This window comes from Sphaerodactylus townsendi, linkage group LG13, assembly GCF_021028975.2.
Source record: "Sphaerodactylus townsendi isolate TG3544 linkage group LG13, MPM_Stown_v2.3, whole genome shotgun sequence".
Lineage (NCBI taxonomy): Eukaryota > Metazoa > Chordata > Lepidosauria > Squamata > Sphaerodactylidae > Sphaerodactylus > Sphaerodactylus townsendi.
Window position 1 is genome coordinate 39,221,924 of NC_059437.1, and position 21,839 is coordinate 39,243,762.

Below are 21,839 nucleotides of genomic sequence, written 5' to 3' on the forward strand. Positions count from 1 at the left end.
CCAAAGAACTGTGACTATCCCAAGATCATCCAGCGGGAATGTAGGAGTGCGGAAACATATCTGGTTCACCAGATAAGCCTCCGCCACTCAAGTGGAGGAGTGGGGAATCAAACCCGGTTCTCCAGATTAGAATCCTCCTGTTCTTAACCACTAGACCACGCTGGCTCTCATCTTTTTGTATCCTTTGAATACATTGCTCTGCCTTGAACAAAAGGAATAAATGGTGGGAAATTTGGCAACTCATTCTAGGCTGTGAAAAGAAGCTGAAGTGAAGGGATTCTAGATTTTCTCCTGGGAGGGCGACCTGTCTTGAAGAGATTACACTGGAGGGGTAAATTCATGGCCCAAAACTTGAGACCTCGTTTGCTGTGGCATTTCAGGAGATGGCCAACTGCCAAGTGGTCATCCTTTCTGTGGAAGACGAAGCCGGGCAGAGGATTATCATTGAAGACCTGCTGGAGGCGACTCGCAGCCCTGAGGTGGGGTTACGGCAGGCGGCCGCCATCATCCTGAACATCTACTGCTCCAAGACAAAGGCAGACCTCACGGCCCATCTGCGGAACCTGGTTTCGGGCTTGATCCGGCTCTTCAATGACACCAATTCCGTGGTTCTGAATGAAAGCTGGGACGCGCTGAATGCCATCACCAAGGTAGGAGCGACTGAGTGGTCTGCCTTGATGGCCCGTTGCCTTGGGGACAGGGCCTGAGAAACAAGGAGAGCACCCCGAAAAAATTTGTTTGTTAAATGAAAGCAAATGTTCACAAGTAGATATATTATTACAAAGTCTAATGTAAATGATTGCTATGAAATCAGACGGAGTGTAGCAGAGCCAATCAAGGAAGGTCATAATCAAGCTAATTAGAACGGGAAGATGTTCTTTGTACCATTTGTGTGATTATGTCCTTGACTGGATTTGGCTCCATGGGACTTGATATTTGTTTTGTAATACTGGGCAGAGCGGGAAAGGGTTCTCTTACTTTTCCCCTAAGTTTCTGCTAGCGAGCATCCCTGTTTTCCCCTCCCCACTAGTGCTGGGACATCCCTGAAAGCTGTATAATGGCATATTTGAGCCATTCATCCTCCTTAGCTTGATCTGAGTGTAGTAGAGTAGAAGCCTTTATTGGCATGAACATATGACTAAAATACAATCCATAACATATACAAAAGGACTAAAAACACGTTGCTTCAGCTGTAAAAACCCCCCTCTAATAACACATAAAACATCAAATAAATAGTGTTATAATATTACAAGCCAATTAATGAGTTAATGTCTATCTAGAGATAAGTATAATATTTAATAGGAGATTAGCTACATTCGCGCAAATAGTGGTATCAGCTTTATCTTAAATTGGAGGGGCCTTAAGAGTATCATTGAGTTGATTATATAAGAGTGGGGTAAGGGAAGTCTGGTTCAACCTAACTTTGGCAAATCTTGCACAGTGGGTGTGTTCCGAGTGTCTCAATTTGGCCTGGGTTACATGGGCATAGTCTTTTTTGTTTGTCTATGTGTTGGTATCTGTCATAGAGAAGCATGGAGAGCATTATGTTAAATCGGGCAAGAGATCTGACTGTAGTAGCACTTTAGAGAACTGCAAGATTTTTGGGGGTATGAGCTGAACTTGGGTATAAGGGAACTTTAACTCTTAAACGCTCATACCCCAAATGCTTGTTGATCTCTGAAGTGCTACTGGACTGAAATTTTAGCTACTCTACTGCAGACTAATACGACTATCCTCTGAAATTAACATCCAGCCTAATTCAAACTCTGTTCCTTCAAGTTACAGATTCTGCCGTTGGAGTTCATTAAGCAAATTTGGAGTGGAATCTTGTTTCCTTTACAGTCATAAGTCATTCATTCATTCTGGTTGCAAATTGTTTGCTTCACTGGAAGAATTTTAGAGTTTCTGGTTAAGGATTGGAGATATAATAAATTGCTCGTGGCTATTCGTGGCCCTGCTCGGATTCATTGACAAGACATAGAACGTGTTGAGCAAGTCTGGTGGTTAGAAACTTTTATACCACACTTTTCTCTCCAAGTAAAGCAGACCTGGCTTTCATGACCAATCAAATTGATACAGACACCCTCTTTTCACTCTTTAACAAGTTCCGATTTGAATTTAGGTTTTTTTTTAAAAAATTAACTCCTAAGGACATACTTAATGCTTAATGCAAAGGTGCCTCATTGCTACCATTTGAGCTGAATGCACAGATTCTGTGAGTTCACATGTGTTCCAGCCTGTGCAGATTTTTTTCCTCTGTGTCTATAGATTGTGTTATGAAGCAGTTCGCCTAGTGAAGTGACCATGTGTGAAAAGCAGGCTTAAACTCTAGTGTGTGTGTGTGCATAACATGCTCGTTTGATTTCCTAACAACACTTCAAAGGTCTGTTGCTGGGGCATTTGCACAATCAGGATTTCCGTCTGCTTCTTTTCCCAGAAATTGGATGCTGGAAACCAGCTGGCTCTCATTGAGGATCTCCACAGAGATATTCGCATGGTGGGGAATGAGGCCTCTGGAGAACATGTGCCTGGATTCTGCATTCCCAAAAAGGTAATGGTTGCAAGATAAGACAGTTGCTGGAGGACTTGACTCATCACAGCAGTTCCTGTACTATACTCTGTCTCACAAAAAGATGAAAGTGCAGTAGTTAGAGATGTGGCAGAAGTTCATGCTTCTGCAGTAGAAAATAGTCCTGAAGGACTGTGAGCAGGCAGCTGAGCGAATGAGCAGTCGGTGAGTTGAGAGGGGGAGGTGGGTGGCGCTGGCATGGTATTTGGGCTAGGGGGAGGGTGGGGGAAATGGGGAGGCTGTTGCCAGGCCTGGCGGAGGAGCAGTGGCTTGCCTCCACTACCCAGATGACCCGGCTTGGTGTCTGGGCCGGGGGGACACTAGGCACTACGACCTAACAGGAACATTCTACAAGGAAGTGACAGCGGATGAATTCAAAAATTTCCTGAGCTCTATCGGCAAGATAAGAGTGTAGTTCATAAATATTTGGAGGATTGGCGTGTTGGCACAGTTTTGGCGAAATTGTGTATAAGCCAGTACCTACCCAATTTTGCTGAGGCTCATTCTATCAGGAGCAGCTTCTGGTTTTTGCAGACTCCAAGGAGCTTCTTTCCCCGGCTACTGTGGATATAACTGTCTGCTTTCCCTCTGGGATGCTTGCTGTCCTCCCAGCTGAACAGGAAGCAATTGTCCAGTTGGCCAAACTTTCCCTTTTTCACTTCAGTTTCTCTGCTTTGATTCCTTTTCCCAGGGAGTGACTTCTATACTTCCGGTGCTGCGGGAGGGAGTCCTGACAGGCAATTCAGAACAGAAGGAAGAAGCCGCCAAAGCTTTGGGGCTCGTGATTAAACTGACCTCGGCAGAGGCCCTGAAACCTTCCGTCGTGAGCATCACGGGACCGCTGATCCGCATCCTGGGAGACAGGTTCAACTGGAACGTCAAGGTGGCTCTGCTCGAAACCCTCAGCCTTTTGCTGGGCAAGGTAAGTTGGGAAAGTGGTTGAGGGTGGTGATGAATTTCAGAGCACCTTGAAACACATGTCTTATGGTCAAACCCCTTTGAGCCAGAGGTGGGATCCAGCAGGTTCTCACAGGTTCCCGAGAGTAGGTTACTAATTATTTGTGTGTGCCGAGAGGGGGTTACTAATTGGTGATTTTGCCACGTGATTTTTGCATTAGTTACGCCCCTCCTCTCAGCAGTAGTGCGCAGAACTTGAAGCAGTCTAGCAGGAGGTGCACCGGCGTGCGTGGCAGCCTCCGCCTGCATGCATTCGTTTCCTGCCCAAGGACCGGTGCAGCGGCTGCGTCCTTGCCACAGCCCCGCCCAGGAATTCCCCGCCCCTGTCGTGCCCCACCCAGCCCCATTGGCGCTACGCCACAGTTTGAATCCCACCACCATGGGAACCTGTTACTAAAATTTTTGGATCCCACCACTGCTTTGAGCCATACCCTCAGGAATTCAGCTGCTTGAAGTGGCGTGAAGAAAGGAAGGAATATGTTGCTTGTTTATCACCCGCAACAAGCATGCAGTTCTCAACCCTTTGGAGAATTCCTAGTTAACCCTCTCAGCACAAGCCAAGAGACAAGTTTACTAGTCTGCCTATTTGTGCCCAAAAAGAACAGACAAAGCTAGATTTTTGAAAAAAATATATTTCTGTTCTTAACCTCCTGGAGGATACATTTACTCCCCAAAGGTGACCATGGAAGTGACTATTTTTCAAGCTTGCGCAAGGGGATGAAATGTTGAGAACTGGGGTGGGGGGATTATCCATTAGTGTTTATATTTCCTTGCCTTCTGAACGAGAGCCAGTGTGGTGGGGTTTGGGTTGATTCCCCACTCTTCCACATGAGTGGCGGACTCTTATATGGTGAATTGAATTTGTTTCCCTTCTCCTACACATGCAGCCTGCTGGGTGACCTTGGGCTAGTCACAGTTCTCTCAGGACTCTCTCAGCCCCACTTACCTCACAAGGTGTCAGTTGTGGGGAGAGAAAGCTAAAAAGTTTGCCAGCTGTCTTGAGTCTCCTTACAGGAAAGAACAGTGGGGCATAAATCCAAACTCCTCCTCTTCTTCTTCAATGCTAATTGCAGGAGGGTGTGATATTTCACCATCATGTTTTCAAACTGGCGTCTTCCCTCGTGAGGCTTGGAATCTTACTCTTAAGGACCTGATAGTCTCAGGATTCTTCAGTGAGCCAGTGGTTCCTTGTGGCTTGCTTTTTACTGTATTTCAGTGATTTTTATTAGGGGATTACATTTGCTTGAACTGAAACCCAGGTTTGGTGGGTTGCTCTGTGTGTGGTTGGGGGCATTTGCAGGGACTGAGTGCACCCTCTTCTGACAGCCGTGGTATGCTTTCTCCCCATTGGGTGGCAGGTGGGCATTGCCTTGAAGCCCTTCTTGCCTCAGCTGCAAACGACCTTCACGAAAGCCCTGCAAGACCCCAACCGGGTGGTGCGTCTCAAGGCTGCAGATGCGCTCGGGAAGCTGATCGCCATCCATGCCAAAGTCGATCCGCTCTTCACGGAACTATTGAACGGCATCCGCACCAGCGAGGATTCTGGCATCAGGTGAGTCGAAGCAGCTGCAGAAAATGCCCCTTGGCTTTGGCAAGGGTTACTCCTCCCACTAATCCCAGACGAAGGGCCCTGCAGAGTAAGAGGAATCCTTGTTGCACACTTCCTTCCCCTTTGCTCCGATCCTGCTTCTCAGCAGTGTTGGGTATTGTTTTTGTGTCATCAAATGGGTGACTGAGACACTTCCATACCCTCTTTTCCTCAGGTTAGCATGTAGGGCAGTGATGGCGAACCTGTGGCACTCGGAGCCCTCTCTGTGGGCACGCACACACAGAGTTTGCCATGTGGGGGTGGAAAATCACCTTCCACACACAGACATCTAGGCTGGCCTGGGCCCCTGAGCATGATGTGTGTGCACCACGGTGAGCAGGGAGGACTCAGCTGGTGGGCCTGGTGCCTGTGCTCCGGGTGGCTGCTGCCCGAGGTGGGGGGGTGCAGAGGAGGCAGAGATGCTAGAGAAGCACAGAGCGGTGCACGTGGGACTAGCTGGAGGCTAGAGCAGGCTGGCCCCTGCTCGAGCGGGGGGGCAGAGGAAGAGGGAGCCAAGCGTTTTTTTCTAAACTAAAACCTCAGCATTCAGGTTAAATTGCCGGGTTGGCACTTTGTGATACATAACTGGGGCTTGGGTTGCAATTTGGGCACTCGGTCTCAAAAAGGTTCGCCATCACTGATGTAGGGATTTGAAGTGAGCTGAGCCGAAAGCTTTTCTTGATTTAAAAGACTTTTTTTATTCCACTTCTTGCCCACTAAATATTATTATTGCGCAGGTAGCCTGCTCATTAGGCACTGGTGTAGAAAGCGCAGGAGAAAAGTCAGGCAACTTCTCCTGCCTGCTTCTAGAACTTCTGCTGAAAGAAACTGCCACCTCTGTTAAGGGCAGGCTGTTCCTCATTCTTGAGGCTTCCCCCCCACCCCCACCCAAAAAAATGCCTCTACCCCTTCAGCAGATGGAGAAGGCTCGCCCTGAGAGGCATGGTTAAGGGAGACCCCAGACCAGGCTGTTCTCCTGAGCCAGTCCTGTTTTCTTCCAATCTCAGAGCTAGTGGAGGATTGTAGAGGTGGGGTTTGGGATTTTGTCTCACTTCCCATTGTTCCTGCCTCCCCGAGCTTTCTAGATACAACAGATACAAAAGATGTGGGCAGTGTGTATAACCAGAATACAAAATAGAACACTCTGCCCACTGGCTACAAATCTAAATTACAAAAGAGGATGAAAGTGCACTGGTGCTCTAGTATAAACATTAATAGAAATACATTACACTACAAAGATACAGCAAAAAACAAACAAACTGGTGGTGATTTGCCAACCAGAGAGAGGTTGCGTTCAGGCACAAGCGGGACTCCCGACCTTTAAGGATAATTATTCCCTGAGAAGAGCACAAGCAGCAAAGATTGCAAACATCTCATATGGTACTTCACATGGCACCCTGCTGCTGTCCTCCTCTCATTTCCCCTTCTGTAGCCCAAAGAGAGGTCGTCTTATGCACGGAGAGGAACTGGGACTTGCGGAGGAAAATACCCTAATGGATTTTGAGCCCCCAGAGGGTGGAGATGTGTTCATCTGTCAGGTTTTGAGATTGAAGTCAGCAAGCGGACTCTGGAAGCTGGATCAGAAGTCTTTATTGATAACAGCTAGTACCTGGCTTTCAGAAAGCCAGTTCTGCCAGGCTAATGAAAATACAGTTGCCTTTATTGCCCCATAAATCCCCCCTCTGTTTCCCATGGAATGTGAGAATAGCACAATGGAAAGAGAGATGTCTGGGAGTCAAGCATCTCAAGGCCAGTGCAGCAATAGTTCTCAGCTACTTTCCACACCCTCCAACTGGGAAGACGCCAGGGTTGCTCCTAGTTAGCTACAGTTACTAGAATCAGAAGAAAGGGAAAGGTCTGTTAACATATCAGAAGGTGAAGACAGTTGTCCCCTCCCCACAGCCATCCTTTGATGGCAGGAGTGAGCACATCCTGACACGCTTGTGCTGCCATTAGCGGCATCCCAGATCCACTCCTAACTGGGTTGCCTCATGGTAGCGCTGGCTTTAACTTGACTCGCTTCCCCCTTTCAGAAGGGGCAGGATGTCGAGGAGCTCCCTGTCAGGTTCTGGGACTGTGGTCAATAAGGAGCTCTGGATTATTGATCAGAAACCTTTACTGGAAACAACAGCACATACCTGGCTTTGCTAAGGCCAGTTCTAGCCACATGCGTAACTGTCCCATCTTTATCTACGCTACAACCGTCATTCCCCCCTTCCCCTCCTCCATGGAATATGAGAGCAGCCCCAAGGCTAGAACAGGAAGAGCAGCCCCAAGGCTCGCACAGTGAGAGATTAGGCACCTGCTTATCTGCAATTGCAGGCATCAGAGTACATGAAAGGAAGAGAAAGGCCCATTAGCATGGGAATGGTCTATTAACATAGGAGAGAGGAGCCCCCTTCTCCAGGTGAGTGTGAATGTTTGCCCCTGAGGGCAATCCTTTGATGGAAGGAGGATACACATCCTGACACTCCCCTGACATCTGCCATTGCTTTTCAGGGATACGATGCTGCAGGCCCTGCGCTTTGTGACTCAAGGAGCTGGGGCCAAAGTGGACGCGGCAGTTAGGAAGAATATCACCGCGGTGCTTCTGGGCATGCTGGGACATGATGAGGTACTGATTGGCAGGAGAATCCCTCCTAACAGGGCTCGGGGGAGGGGCTTTGGTCCTCAAAGAGCTTTTGCCCGTCCGAGTGGGCAATTGTGCTAGACAAGCCAGCATTATGAGGGAGCTTTGTTTGTTGAGGTATCTATACAAAGCTATAGAGACGAGAGAAACTAGCATTGTTTGTCAGAGGCGTAGCAAGGGGGGAAAGCGCGCGATGCACTGGTAGTTCTCCGCCCTGCCCTGGAACGCCTCCCTCCCACTCTGGAATGCCCCCTGCCCTCCGAACGCCCTCGCCACACCCCTAAAGGGGCACACACCCGGTGCATCCCCCTCCCCCCCAGAGCTATGCCTCTGTTGTTTGTACTTGTGTGAACTAGCTGTGTAATCTTGATGCCAGCCTTCATTCTCAAAGGCTCCATTTCCTTTCCCTGTCAGGATGCTACCCGCACTGCCTCCGCTGGCTGCCTGGGGGAGTTGTGTGAATTTCTGACTGAAGAAGAACTTAGCCATGTTCTCCTCAATCATTTACTAGGTATGCTTTGGGAGGGGAGGGAAAAGAGTATAATTGATCCTGTTCAGAGTGTTCTACGTGTCCATGATGACAGTGGGCATCAACTTTGCCTGCATGTGAGAAGTTGATTTGCTTAGATTGGTTTAGTTAGTGCTTGGATTTGCTGAAGTTGGGGTCAGCATGTTACACATAAATTAGCATCCTTGAATTGAACTCCTACCCCCAAATCCAGTTATATTGATCTTTGGGAGATCTGAATTGAGATTACCCAGCAAGGGATCCCTTCTTGAGCTGGAGCCACACTTAGAATCTTGCTCTCTTCCTTTGCAGCTGATGTGTCTGGCATTGACTGGATGGTGAGGCACGGGCGCAGCCTGGCCCTTTCTGTGGCCATCAACGTGGCGCCCAGCAAAGTGTGTGCCCCCAAGTACTGTAACAGTGTCCATGAAATGATCTTCAGTAATGCCACTGCTGACCGGGTAAGGATCGCCATCCTTGGTGGTGGTGAGAGATTTTTCTCAGGGACTTCCCGTAAGGTCTTAAATTGGTTTTTCTCAGAGGCAGCAAAATAATAAACTCGGTTTCTTAGAAGCGTGCTGCTTCCAAATGCAGCTGGAAGACACATGTTAGAATATTCGTAGACATTTAAATAACCTGCTGAATGTAGAGAGTTTAGGACATGGAACAGAGTGCTAAACTAGAACTGTGCTTTTGTGCACGTGGGGAGTTCTCACTTGGAGACACACTGGAACATACAGCCATCTGCCCCAGGTTCCATTCGAAATGTTCCTGGGTGCCTGGCACATGTTATTCTTCTGACTGGGTTTGCCTGGGGGAGTCCCCCAAGCCCAAGGAAAACATGCTTTGGTTGCCCCAGGCTCAAGGAGACGAAGATCAGCTTGACAAATCCTTTTGTGGCCTCTCTGCACAGCAGAGGCAGATCAAAAGAAGAGAGTGGAGGAAATGAAATGGGAGATTGAGGTGCAGGTTGCAGAGGGAGGGGCTCCCCAGTTTGCTTTATTGTTCCCCAATACTTTTAACGTAGTACCAAAAGTAACCATCAAAAGAACTGGCTGATGTTTTCTAAGCAAGCAGGGAAGTCTGTTTGAATTTGGTGGTGATGGCCACTAACCTGGATAGCTTTAAAAGGGGCTTGGACAGATTTATGGAGGAGAAGTCGATTTATGGCTACCAATCTTGATCCTCTTTGATCTGAGATTGCAAATGCCTTAACAGACCAGGTGATCGGGAGCAACAGCCGCAGAAGGCCATTGCGTTCACATCCTGCATGTGAGCTCCCAAAGGCACCTGGTGGGCCACTGCGAGTAGCAGAGAGCTGGACTAGATGGACTTTGGTCTGATCCAGCTGGCTTGTTCTTATGTTCTTAATTTGTTCACCATGTTCTCCAGCCTGGCACAGGAGAGCCAGCCCCTTGCAACAGGCCTGCAGTTGACTGTCTTGCTTTCTTCCCGATGCTGCAGATCCCAATTGCTATGAGTGGCATCAGGGGGATGGGCTTCCTAATGAAGCACCACATAGAGACCAATGCAGGAAACTTGCCTCCCAAACTCTCCAACCTCTTCATTAAGGTGAGTGTTTCAGAACGGCATATCTGGTTTCTGCAACAGGTTGATTGATCAGTGGCCCAATAGCAGTTTTCTGGGGAACAACCCAAATGTTTTTTCACGGCTTGGTTTTGTTTTTTAAGGTAGAGACACCAAATTTGCAGCACAGCTGTAGGGGATTCTTCTTAGAAGAACCCCCAGGTTTGTTGAAATTAGGTGTCAGAGGGATCTGAAAATTCCATTGGATAGAGGGTTTTTTCAGCTGAAAAGAAGCTGAAACTGTTTTTTTTTTTTTGCTTTTTTCACTTGGCATATCTGAATGCACTTCCCTCCTGTAGAAAGGCTAAGTAACATGCCAAAGAGAGAGAGAGCTGTGAGTTTGCTTGGAAGCGCATTGAGGGCTCTTCAGTAAAAACACAGCCAAGCAGTAGACAGTCTTTCCCACACAATCTCCTAAAATGCAGAGCCCCAGAGGCAAGGCTGCTGGTTATTACAGGAAAATTCAGAAGAGAATCCACTTCTTCTTCCTCCCCAATACTCCAATATCTGTAACAAGAAGAGTAGAAGAAGAGTTTGGATTTATATCCCCCCTTTCTCTCCTGCAGGAGACTCAAAGGGGCTTACAATCTCCTTGCCCTTCCCCCCTCACAACAAACACTCTGTGAGGTAGGTGGGGCTGAGAGAGCTCCGAAGAACTGTGACTAGCCCAAGGTCACCCAGCTGGCGTGTGTGGGAGTGTACAGGCTAATCTGAATTCCCCAGATAAGTCTCTACAGCTCAGGCGGCAGAGCTGGGAATCAAACTTGGTTCCTCCAGATTAGATACACGAGCTCTTAACCTCCTACGCCACTGCTGAGGTATGTCTTTGTTTCCTGTAGTGTCTGCAGAATCCATCCAGCGACATCAAATTGGTTGCAGAAAAGATGATCTGGTGGGCAAATAAAGCCCCCCTCCCTCCCCTGGACCCCCAGACAGCCAAGCCCATCCTCAAGGCCCTTCTGGACAACACAAAGGACAAGAACACCAGCGTGAGGGCCTACAGTGACCAAGCCATTGTTAACCTCCTGAAGATGAGAGAAGGCGAGGAAGTACTTCAGGTATTTCTGGATTCTGGAAGGGGGAGTTGACTTCCCTTTTGTTTCCTCCTATGTTCTACAGTCATAAAGCACTCTGAGGTGTCTGCTGCTGCCTCGGTCCTAATGGCTGAAGGATGTGCTCTTGTCCCACACCTAAGATTGATGCTAGGAGAATGGCACAGGGTTGGTATAACACAGGGGTTTCCAACTCTGGCGCTTCAGATATTCATGGACTACAATTCCCATCAGCCCCTTCTGATGGCCAATTGGGCATGCCAGCAGGGGCTGGTGGGAATTGTAGTCCATGAACATCTGAAGCGCCAGAATTGGACACCTCTGGTATGACAGAACGACCACCTCGCCCAAATCTACGGCTGCCATCTTCAGAGGCATGTCACGGTAAGACGTATTTCTTTCCTTCGTATGGGGCGAAGTGTTTTGTGTACTTGGGTATTTGTTTTGTCCACCTCTGAGGTAGGAGGGAAATGAGGTGCATTTGCATGTGTCCGGTTGGAGTTTGTTTGCAGTTCAAGTCTGGGTTTAAAGGAGGACGAACAGGAGGCATCATCATAGGAGTGTTTGGGGAGGGGCTTCCAGGCATACAAAGGGAGAATGGCAGAGTTTGTTTAAGAGAGCGGGAGACTCCAAAATGGCTGGAAGCTGGAAGAATGAAGGCAGAAAAAGAGCTGGCTATGAGGGCAGAGAGTTTGATGAGGCAAGAAGTAGGTAAGGGTAGGAAGTGGGATGCACAACAGGTAAACTAGGTTAGGGTTGTGAGCACTGGCATCATGTGGCCAGAACAATGGACCCTAGTGTAAAACCAGCGTGGTGTAGTGGCTACGAGCAGGTGGATTCTAATCTGGAAAACCGGGTTTGATTCCCCACTCCTCCATCTGAGTGGCGGAGGCTTATCTGGTGAACCAGATGTGTTTCCGCACTCCTCCATTCCTGCTGGGGGACCTTGGGCTAGTCACAGTTCTCTCGGAACTCTCTCAGCCGCATCTACCTCACTATTGTGGGGAGAGGAAGGGAAAGGAGCTTGTAAGCCACCTTGAGTCTCCCTACAGGAGAGAAAGGTGGGGTATAAATCCAAACTACTACTACTCTTCTTTTAAAAGACTGGATTTGGCCACTGTGCCCAGCCTGGGAAACCTGTGTAGTGTGTGACTAGCTGCTGTTAGGATACAACATAGCGGCTAACATGTTGTCGTAAAAAGCTCTGGTTGCTTCTCTCATGGCCTCTTCCCTTGGCATTGCTCCTTGCAGTCCATCTCCAAGATCCTCGATACTGCCAGCTTGGAACTGCTGAACGAGAGTTGCCGGCGCTCTCTAAGGAAGCTCGCCAGTCAAGCTGACTCTGTCGAACAGATTGACGACACCATCCTGACGTGATTCAGGAGATGGAGAAGGGAAAGATGGCCCTCGGGGGGCACATCACCACATCAGCATTTCAACCTGAAGCCAACGGAAACGTTTTCATTTTTGAAAATGCTAATTCTGATCGGAGTGTATTGAAAGGGCTTCCGGAGTATTTTAATACAAATATACCAGAATAGCCTTACTTAAAACTTCTGTTAGTTTAAAAAAATACATTCAAAATTTGCCCCTCCCCCCCCTTTGTCTTGGAAGACAGAACGCTCAGCAAAGAGAATCCCATCCACTAGCGACAAATGTTTGGTAGCTGCTGCTGCTGCGGTGAATTTCACCCCCATGTGTTAATGGAGCCGTTTCCACTCAACATGTGTCTAAGTGGGAATTAGAACTCCCGGAAAGCCAAGCAGTGATATTCTTACATACTGCTGATTTGCTGGCTGTCCTGAAAGCTGCAAGTGAAACTGTTTGAAGAGCCTTAGAATTAGAGGGGGGTGGAAACCAGGCTGTTTAAATGGCAGTTTAATTAATAAAAAGCTTTGAACTGAACCTTGGCGGCAAAGTATTTTTTTTCTCCCTTTTACAAAATGGAATAGATTGGCTCACTTAGCAACTGCGCGGATTCAGTGATGCGTATCTGAGGTCAGAAGGCACTCCCCTTTTCTTGACAATGACACCGCATTCAGCGTTGACCTCTACGAGACTTTAATTAGATTAGAGCTCCGCTCTGATCTAAGAGGCTGTTCAGTGTGTGACCTTATGGAGCTCTTGGAAACACATAATTCTCTGAATGTCTTTGATTGACACTGTTTAATGCAGCTGTAATCTTCTCTCGGAAAGTTCTTTAATTTTCTCCTTCCTAGTGATACTTTGACACCCTGAGGCAAGTGAGGTGTGAGGTGATGCACACTGGAGCAATTTTTTTAAAATCCTCACTTTAAATATATGTTAATGGGGTCTGAGATGTAAAGAGATCTTTTGGGGTGTGCCACAGTCATGAAAAAGACAAACTCCGTGCTGGGGATCATTAGGAAAAGGATGAAAATAAAATGACCAATGTTGTAATGACGTTATAGAGATCTGCGGAACTGCCGTATTAGGAATATGTCTAAAAAGATGGTCCCTGTATCTCAAAATATATACGTCAGAGGTGGACAAATTCCACAAGAAAGCCACCAGGAGGAGAAAAGGGCAAAGAGTCTTGGATTTTTTGCCAGTGGTTCTCAAACTGTGGGTCGGGATCCCTTTTGGGGGTCAAACGACCCTTTCACAGGGGTCGCCTAAGACTCTCTGCATCAGTGTTCTCCATCTGTAAAATGGATAAATGTTAGGGTTGGGGGTCACCACAACATGAGGAACTGTATTAAAGGGTCGCGGCATTAGGAAGGTTGAGAACCATTGGTCTTTGCAGTGTTGAAAAAGACATCTAAGGGGAGGATATGAGAGGTTTTAAGGAAATCTGCACCGAGTTAGAAGGAACATCTTCTCCTTCTCCTGTGACACAGGAATTTAAGGGCAACCAAAAAAAGCTGATGGGTAAAAGAAACAAACTCTTCATTAAAATTTCATAATTCACTAGCAGTGGTATTCATTTGGCCCCTACCTCAAAGTCTCAGGAAAAGAGATTTTATCCTGAGGCTTCCCATCGGCTGTTATTCCACCACACTCGCCTTAAACCATCTCTGATCCGCAAGCACACCAACAGCTCAACAACCTCCCCAAAGCATCTTCCCTGTCCTTTAGCATCACATGCCAAATCTTGGGTACCACAGCATTGCCAAACTGCAGTCTCAAACCTAAACTGATCACGAGCCAGAGAAAATGCTGCCGACGGCAGGGAGTTAGGAATACCTGGAGCCGCTTTAGTGCTGCCGTCTGCTGCGATCTCACTCCCATGGCTTGTTCAGGGGTTCAAATAGCACATGTGGTGCAACAACCACAAAACCGTGGCAGGTGTAATTTGGCCCTTAAGAAGGGAGTGAAGTGAGGGCTCACATGACTGAATGCACCACCATACACGCAACACAAATTCCCTGCACATAAAAATTCAGGCTAGAACACTCACTGACACGCTATTTTTCTGCATGCAGGGAATTATTTTGTACAAAGATGCATTCACTCAGGTGAAATGGTTCAGCTCAAGTACATTGTTACTGTCTCACTGAGCTGTGGGGCTGCTTGTAGTTGCTGTAAGACAGGCAGCTGGAATTGTCTCCAAATGCTTTTGTTCCCCAATGCTTTTATACTTGCTCCGGCGCTCAGATTTACTTGATTGACCCACTTCTGCAGTAGTACCTTCTATCAGGTTGCAGTATCAGGGCAGATACTCAGCAAGAAGCTACAGGAAGCAAATCACATTAAGTCTGCAAGAACACCAGTTGAAGCAGCATTTTAATAAATCTAAAAAAATGCAGCACGAATGCAAAACTGCTGTACTGCGGTCTGTCTTTACAGTAGCACAAGCCAATCAACTGGCTTCTGTCACTGACCCAAAACTATTGTAGAGAGAGAACTCCATAAGACGACTCCCTTTTTCACTCCTTCCCCACCCCCCATCCCCCAGATCCAGACAAATTAAATGTAGGACAAAATAAAAACTTAGCATCTAAAAATCCAAAGAACGAAGTTGAAACATCCCTTGGCTGCTCGATTCTCTCTGGCTCTGAATTTGCAGGCGGTGTGGCTTCGAGAACAAGTCTTTCTCAGAAGCTGCCCCTTCTCCACCTTCTGGGATTTGGCAAATGCATTTTTCAGAGGGCGCCGTCTCAGTAGCTGCCCTGCTCTCTTCCGATGCAGCTCTTGAACAGCAAGCGCGCCGTCTCTTTCGAGAATGTTGCTATCTTGTGCACCTCCGGGATCATAATGGTGGGGCGCTGTGTGCTCGTTTCTGGATTGGGACCCGCCTCTGCAGCCACTGTTTGTAATCTTCCTCAGCCATCCCCACAATATTTTCTCGCAAAAACTGCAAAAGCAACGGGGGAAGGGGGGGAGAAAGCTTGATTTTGATGGCGGAAGGGTGTGTGTCTGAGGGCAAACATGCAGTACAACTGAACCCACTTCAAAAACCATGCAAGTTAATGCTGAGGCCCTCACAAAAGTTGCTGCGTTGCAACTACCCTGCAATGCAAAAGCTGCAGTGAGGTAGTAGTTATTAAGTTGGACTATGATCTGACCCACATTCCAATTCCCATATTCCAATCCCCACATGGCCAAGGAAACTTGCTGGGTACCCTTCAGTCAGTCACACTCAATCTAAGCTACCTCACAGGGTCGTTGTGAGGCTAAAACAGAGGAGAACTGCAAGCTACTTTGGAGCCCCACTGGAAAGGTGGGTATAAATAAAGTGCCTCCCTCTGAAAACCTGAAAAGGATAAAAAGGGTGGGGGAGAACTGACTTGTGGCGGAGTGGTGTTTCACTCTGGTTGAGCCTCTAAGTGCTGATAGGGGCTATTTTGCCGGCTGCAGGGCAGGTTTTTCTTAGCTCTCGCCTCCCCACATCCTGGCGACATTCAATTTGACAAGTGGACTGGAAGGGTCTGGACCATTTCTGAAAAGATCCAGAGTCAGCCGTGTGAGCGAGCCGTTGAGCTCTTGGAAACGGCCTCCCCCTTGGTTCTGGAGGGTTTTCCGGGCTGTGTGGCCGTGGTCTGGTGGATCTTGTTCCTAACGTTTCGCCTGCATCTGTGGCTGGTATCTTCAGAGGCCCACCAGAACCAGTTGAATCCGGCCGTGAAAGCCTTCGGCCTCCCCCTTGTTTTTTTTTTTTTTCCCATTAGTCTTTTGTTTTTTAACTTTTCCTTTTTAATATTTTTTTAAATAAGTGGGTCTGCATTTCTTGAGGACAAGATCATAAATGCAGATCCACCCTAATGATTTTAAAATATTATTATTGCTATTACTATTAACTTTTTCTTGCAATTTTTTGTTGATAAAATAAAAATTATTTTAAAAGTGGGGGGAGAGAACTATACTTCAGTTTGAACACTGACAAAAATGTTCGGGTGTAAGTTTCTGTGAGTGAAAGCTCACCAACCTTTATTCCCAAATGCTTCTCCCTTTGTTGGTCTATAACACAGGTGTCAAACTCGCGGCCCTCCAGATGTTATGGACTACAGTTCCCATCATCCCCTGCCAGCATCATGCTGGCAGGGGATGATGGGAACTGTAGTCCATAACATCTGGAGGGCTGCGAGTTTGACACCTATGGTCTATAAGATGCTACTGGATATGAGCTTTGTTCTACCACGACAGACAAGCTTGAAACTAAAGTTCAGCTTATTTGCTTCATGTGATTGTTTTATTTTATAGGTCGAGGAGGTATGCAGGAGCCCACAGGCACGAGGCAGTACAGTCCTGCATGGGCGTATCACAGGAGGCCGTTTTGTTTGGCAGCTGAGCAGACTGAAAGGGCAAAGGAGGGCTTGTGCGTGCACAAATGCCAGGCCCCTCATTAAAAGCCCTGCAGCACAGAGTCAAAGGCACTGAGCTGCTCGTGAGCAAGAGAGACTTAACAACCGCAGCCATGGAAATCGGCAAAAAGTGGGGAGGGAGGGGTACCCAGAACCACCTTGCCTCCATGCTCAGTCAGTCGCCTATCTCCAGGGCTCCGTCTGATGAGATGTGCCTGTCACAGAGCTGGGAGACTGACAGTTTGCTTCTCAAAGGGGGATAGGAATCCTTGTCACAATTCGAGCAGATCACCTTCCCACTCCACTGCTTTTTTCTGGTGGGTTTTGATGGCCCTAATGAGGGCAGGACGCATCGCCCACCTTGCCCTGCAGTACAGTCGTCATGATACTGAGGCGTGGGATCCAAGAAGGCTTTCCTGTGTCATGCACTGCATTGCATTCACGCACTGCGTTGTCTGGGTTTTCCAGGCCCACTGCTGGTGCATGTGAATGTTTCATGACAGTTCTAGCTAGGCAGCAGGACTTACACGGCAACAAGGAACCACTAGGGGGCAGCACAGATGTCCTTTGTGGTCCGATTGGAAAGCGTCTAAGTTATCTTCAATGCAGTTGAGTATTATGTCTCATCCAGGGGTCTGAACCTGCGGCTCTCCGGATGTTCATGGACTACAATTCCCATTAGCTGATGGGAATTGTAGTCCGTGAACATCTGAAGAGCCGCAGGTTGCAGACTCCTGTTCCAATTAGTTGCATTATTTTTATCCCATTCGTCCTTCAAGAGCCACAAAGTGATGTAATGGTACTCCCCTTGCTTGCTTTATCCTCCCAACTATCCTCCAAAGTAGATTACAGACAGAGACGGTGATTGGTGCCCAGTAAATTTCATGGTAGACTTGGGATCTACACATTGGGTCTGATGCAGGCTACTCACGTCATGTTTGTGAAGCTCTTTGAACACTCTTAAAGCACTATGCCAGTGTCAAGCAGTGTATAATCTGTTCTTTCCTAATACCGTCTTCCGTGGAGTCAAAAATCCTGGCAGCATGTCTTAATGTCATTATTGGGGGAAGGGGGGGGGGGCGAAGCATCTTAAGACACAGTGCTTGGTCTTGGGTCATTGAAGGCTTCAATGAACGAAAGGTGGACAATTTCCTTCTACAGTTCTCACCTGTATAGCTGCACTGACGTCTGGAGAACAGATTTCCCAAACACGAAGTTCCCCCAAGACTTTCAAGAAAGTGGGGGGTCGAATCCGTAAGTCCGGATTGCTAGCAAACTTTCCCAGCTTCTTCAGGACTTTTTGGGTCCGACGGTCTTTCCTGACATCACTGGGGATCTTGTCCAGAAGAGTGACAAACCTTGAAGCAACAGCAGGTTACTGGTGAGGATTATAATTTTTCATACTCCAGGTAAAATTACGGTTGTCAACTTGGGGTTGGGAAATTCCTGGTGATTTGGAGGGTCCAGCCTGAGGAAGGTAGGGTTCAGGCAGATGAGGGACCTCAGAGGGGTATAATACCATAGAGTTCACCCTCCAAAGCAATGATTTCCTACAGGGGAAACTGATCTCTATCATCTGGAGATTAGTTGTAATTCCAGAAGGTCTCTAGACTTCACATAGAAGTTGGCCATCAGATGTAAAACCTAACCAGGACAGAAAGAAGGAAGCATCTTGCTAAAGTCTCTGCCTCCTGAACTGGTTTTCTACTTACTCTTGTAACATAGTAGAATATTTCTATATATGTCTCTTTCCTCCCCTGCTCCAAGTCCAAAGTGGCACAGTCTGCTATCCCATTCTGCGCCAAGTATACTCCTGGCTATTCACATACATCCAAGCCCAGGATTTGAAGTCTTTCCTTGAGAGTACGCATGAAATAGATATTGGGATTTTGCAAGCGTGTGTGGCTGGTTAACTGTTCACAAGTTGCTGAAGTCACTGTTTATGACCTGCTCTATTGCTTATCTATTGGTCAGTCAGATAGCCATTGCTTACATGTTAGTGAGCAAGTACCTCTGAAGTTATAAAGTTAACTCTGTTTCTTTGTTTGAACAGACACGACACCAGAGGAGACACGAGGTAGAGACATCGTGTGAGACAGCAGATAGGTAGCAAGGTGTAACCAAATGTACAGTAATGTACATATGTAACAGGAAGGAAAGGATTTCTTATTTTATCTTCATGTAACCCTCCCGCATAGCTAGTAAACTCATATATAAAAAGCAACTGAGAATCTGTCTCTTCTGTTCTACTCTGCTAATGTGTGTGTGTGTATACACACACACACACACATATATACACATACACACACACACACGTATGTATATACACATATACATACACACACACATCTTTCCACCAATAGAAGACTTAGAATAGGCAGAATCACTTCACAGGAAGTCTCAGGAACCATAGCTGAGGTTGAGGGTCTGCAGGGAAAACCCTGGCTCACGCACAGTGCCGGGTGTAGCTCTTTCTTACCAGTTCTCCTCCTCTGCAGCCTGTTTTGGTTCATGCCCCAGGACAGCCTGCCTCATTCTCTCAAGGTCTTTCCGGAGCTTAGTGATTTGCTTCAGACTCCGGAATTTCTGTATGCTCTTCTCTTCTCGCCTCCTGTCAATTCAGCTTGTATACTTAAAAATAAATAAACCTTCAAGCAAGGTTTTAAAAAGGAATGGCCCTGGCATCCTTTTGGATAAGAGTTGGCTAAGAGAAGGAAGGGAGCTGACATGGTTAGACATAGTGATATATTACTTGGTCTTAATTATCCCTCACAAAATTATCCTGTATTTAACGGTCCAGAAGACACCCCCCCCCCCACCGCTGCCCACCCATGGGCATGTCCAGAGATTAAATTGTGCAAAAAAAATAAAATCTAATTTTTTGAGTCAGTGTAACCAAATTCTGCAACTGAAAAAAATTGTCATTCTCTATCTTCTAAGCATGGGAAACTGTATTCAGCCACCTTCCTATCTTCTGAGATATTACTAGCAATGTCCATCCACTTTCAAGCACATGTTTGCAGCCAAAAGGACTAGAAACCCAGGGTTGTGGCTATTTTGTGGGAGGAACAGTATGTATTTATGAGCCTAGAAAGCTGCCTTCTACCCAATCAAACCGTTGGCTCATTTAACCAAGGACTGCCTAACGTTGTTCTCTCACCTAAAGATTTTAACAGGTATCATCACATCCTTCCTAATGCATCGATGCTGCCTTGAGAGAACTGAATTTTTTTTAAAAAATATGGATGCTAGGATTCTGGGGAAGCTGTCAGCAGTACCACATTCTGCACCATTTCCACTTTTAATGGAGGCAAGGCTGCATTCATACAGTCAGGCTGCTGCCAATCAAAGGTTCTATTCAACTTCAGTATTCAAACCATGATAATGGGGAGCGGGGCGGTTGAGCATCCATACGACATAATCCCCAATTGTCTATTTCCTGAGTTTCCCCCTTCTTTGGTGTAATCTTTCCCAAATCTGGGTTTCATGCAACCTTTTTTTGAAAAGATCACAGTCAAAGAGGCTTTGCATGCCACGTGGACAGGAAGGGACACACATCTGAAGGCGTTCCATATTGGCCCCCCTTTCTTGGCCTCACCCTTGTACCTTTCCTCTTATATCTCTGTAATGAAAGGGCTAGATATGTACTTTTTAAAAATGAAATTTGGGGATACAGATGAAATCTGGGAAACATGATAGCCATGTTTAGCCATTTGAAGGGATGTCATGTTGGTGAGGGAGCAAGCTTGTTTTCTGCTGCTTCAGAGACTAGGACCAGGAGTAATGGGTTCTAGGTGAAGGAAAAGAGATTCCACCTAAACATCAGGAAAGCTTCCTGACAGTCAGGGCTGTTTGACAGTGGAATGCACTACCTGGGAGTGTGGTGGAGTCTCCTTCTTTGGAGGCTTTTTAAAGAGAGGTTGGATGGCCATCTGTCAGGAGTGCTTCGATTGTGTGTTCCTGCACTGCAGGTGGTAGGACTTGATGGCCCTTGGGGTCTCTTCCAACTCCATGATTCAGATGAGTTAGTAAATTGTGCCAATAAATCATTATAACATCATTATACTATAGTGATCTAGCAACTGCAGATTTTTTTTAAGAAGTCCTATTATGCCAAGGGGAGAAAAGGCAATCACAGACGGCTGAAGCAAGAGAAGTGGTGGGGAAATTGATCTGCTGCGTTTGCAGTCATAATAGCGACAGGGAGGCTTATTGCTGCATGGGAGCAGACTGAGCCCGTCTGTGGGTGGGTGTGACGGGGCAGAAAGATTTGTTTGCCAAAAGGTAGCTTTGTGTTGTTACAATGAGCAGAGCAGACAGATCAATGGCTGGTACTTTCTGGAAAGGGACCCTTGAGATAGGAGGAGGAGGTTGGAGGGCGGTGATGAATCCGAGGGGCAAACAGGACTTGCAATGGAAGACAGTGCTGAGTATGTACCTTTCTAAGATGTCCAGCTGGTCATGCAGCCTGAAAGCAGATTCCTGGGTTATATCACCAAACAGCTCCCTCATCTCATTGCACAGGTTCTCTTTTCGCCTAATGAAACAGCTGGAGAAGAAAATACAGCGGAGGGACACAAAGGCAACAGTGAGGCATCTCTACCAGGGCTGCTGGAGCGGGGCGAGGGAAGGCCTGCCTTGAGAGACATGCTAATTTCAAACAGTCCTGTCCATGGGAAACTTGGGGGAGTCAAAGAAGAAGAAGAAGAAGAAGGAGGAGGAGGAGGAGGGTTGGATTTATATCACCCCTTTCTCTCCTGTAGGAGACTCAAAGGGGCTTACAAACTCCTTTCTCTTCCCCCCTTCGCAACAAACACCCTGTGAGGTAGGTGGGACTGAGAGAGCTCCGAAGAACTGTGACTAGCCCAAGGTCACCCAGCTGGCGTGTGTGGGAGTGTACAGGCTAATCTGAACTTCCCAGATAAGCCTCCGCAGCTCAAGCAGCAGAACAGGGAATCAAACTTGGTTCCTCCAGACTAGAGTAGACCTGCTCTTAATCACTAACTGCTGCTCCCTCTAGGTTTGCTAGAAGGTACCTCATGCTTCATGTCCACTGACTCCCAACCCTGCAGCCTGTCTTCGTTAATCTAGAAAAGCAACTCTTCCACTCACCCACCCCCATCCTCACCCCCAGCTTTTGCACAGTTTCGCAAATGTGGACTGGAACTGCTACAGGCACTTCCA

General features: G+C 47.3%; 2 protein-coding genes across 2 annotated transcripts in view; one reads left to right on the plus strand and one right to left on the minus strand.

The window, feature by feature from the left end:
* The window catches only part of GCN1 (GCN1 activator of EIF2AK4), a 63,365-nt gene extending 50,570 nt beyond the window's left edge, over positions 1–12,795 (plus strand). Inside the window, exons 49-58 of the mRNA XM_048514307.1 lie at positions 381–650; positions 2,438–2,551; positions 3,261–3,491; positions 4,885–5,078; positions 7,614–7,728; positions 8,158–8,254; positions 8,564–8,712; positions 9,716–9,823; positions 10,678–10,896; positions 12,142–12,795. Coding sequence (XP_048370264.1) covers positions 381–650; positions 2,438–2,551; positions 3,261–3,491; positions 4,885–5,078; positions 7,614–7,728; positions 8,158–8,254; positions 8,564–8,712; positions 9,716–9,823; positions 10,678–10,896; positions 12,142–12,267 — 1,623 coding nt within the window. The 3' untranslated portion in view covers positions 12,268–12,795. The remainder of the gene's footprint in view (positions 1–380; positions 651–2,437; positions 2,552–3,260; positions 3,492–4,884; positions 5,079–7,613; positions 7,729–8,157; positions 8,255–8,563; positions 8,713–9,715; positions 9,824–10,677; positions 10,897–12,141) is intronic.
* Positions 12,796–14,620: 1,825 nt separating this feature from the next.
* The window catches only part of CCDC60 (coiled-coil domain containing 60), a 73,030-nt gene continuing 65,811 nt past the window's right edge, over positions 14,621–21,839 (minus strand). Inside the window, exons 13-16 of the mRNA XM_048513656.1 lie at positions 21,094–21,204; positions 19,135–19,266; positions 17,824–18,013; positions 14,621–15,208 (exon numbers count right to left, since the gene is read on the minus strand). Coding sequence (XP_048369613.1) covers positions 15,104–15,208; positions 17,824–18,013; positions 19,135–19,266; positions 21,094–21,204 — 538 coding nt within the window. The 3' untranslated portion in view covers positions 14,621–15,103. The remainder of the gene's footprint in view (positions 15,209–17,823; positions 18,014–19,134; positions 19,267–21,093; positions 21,205–21,839) is intronic.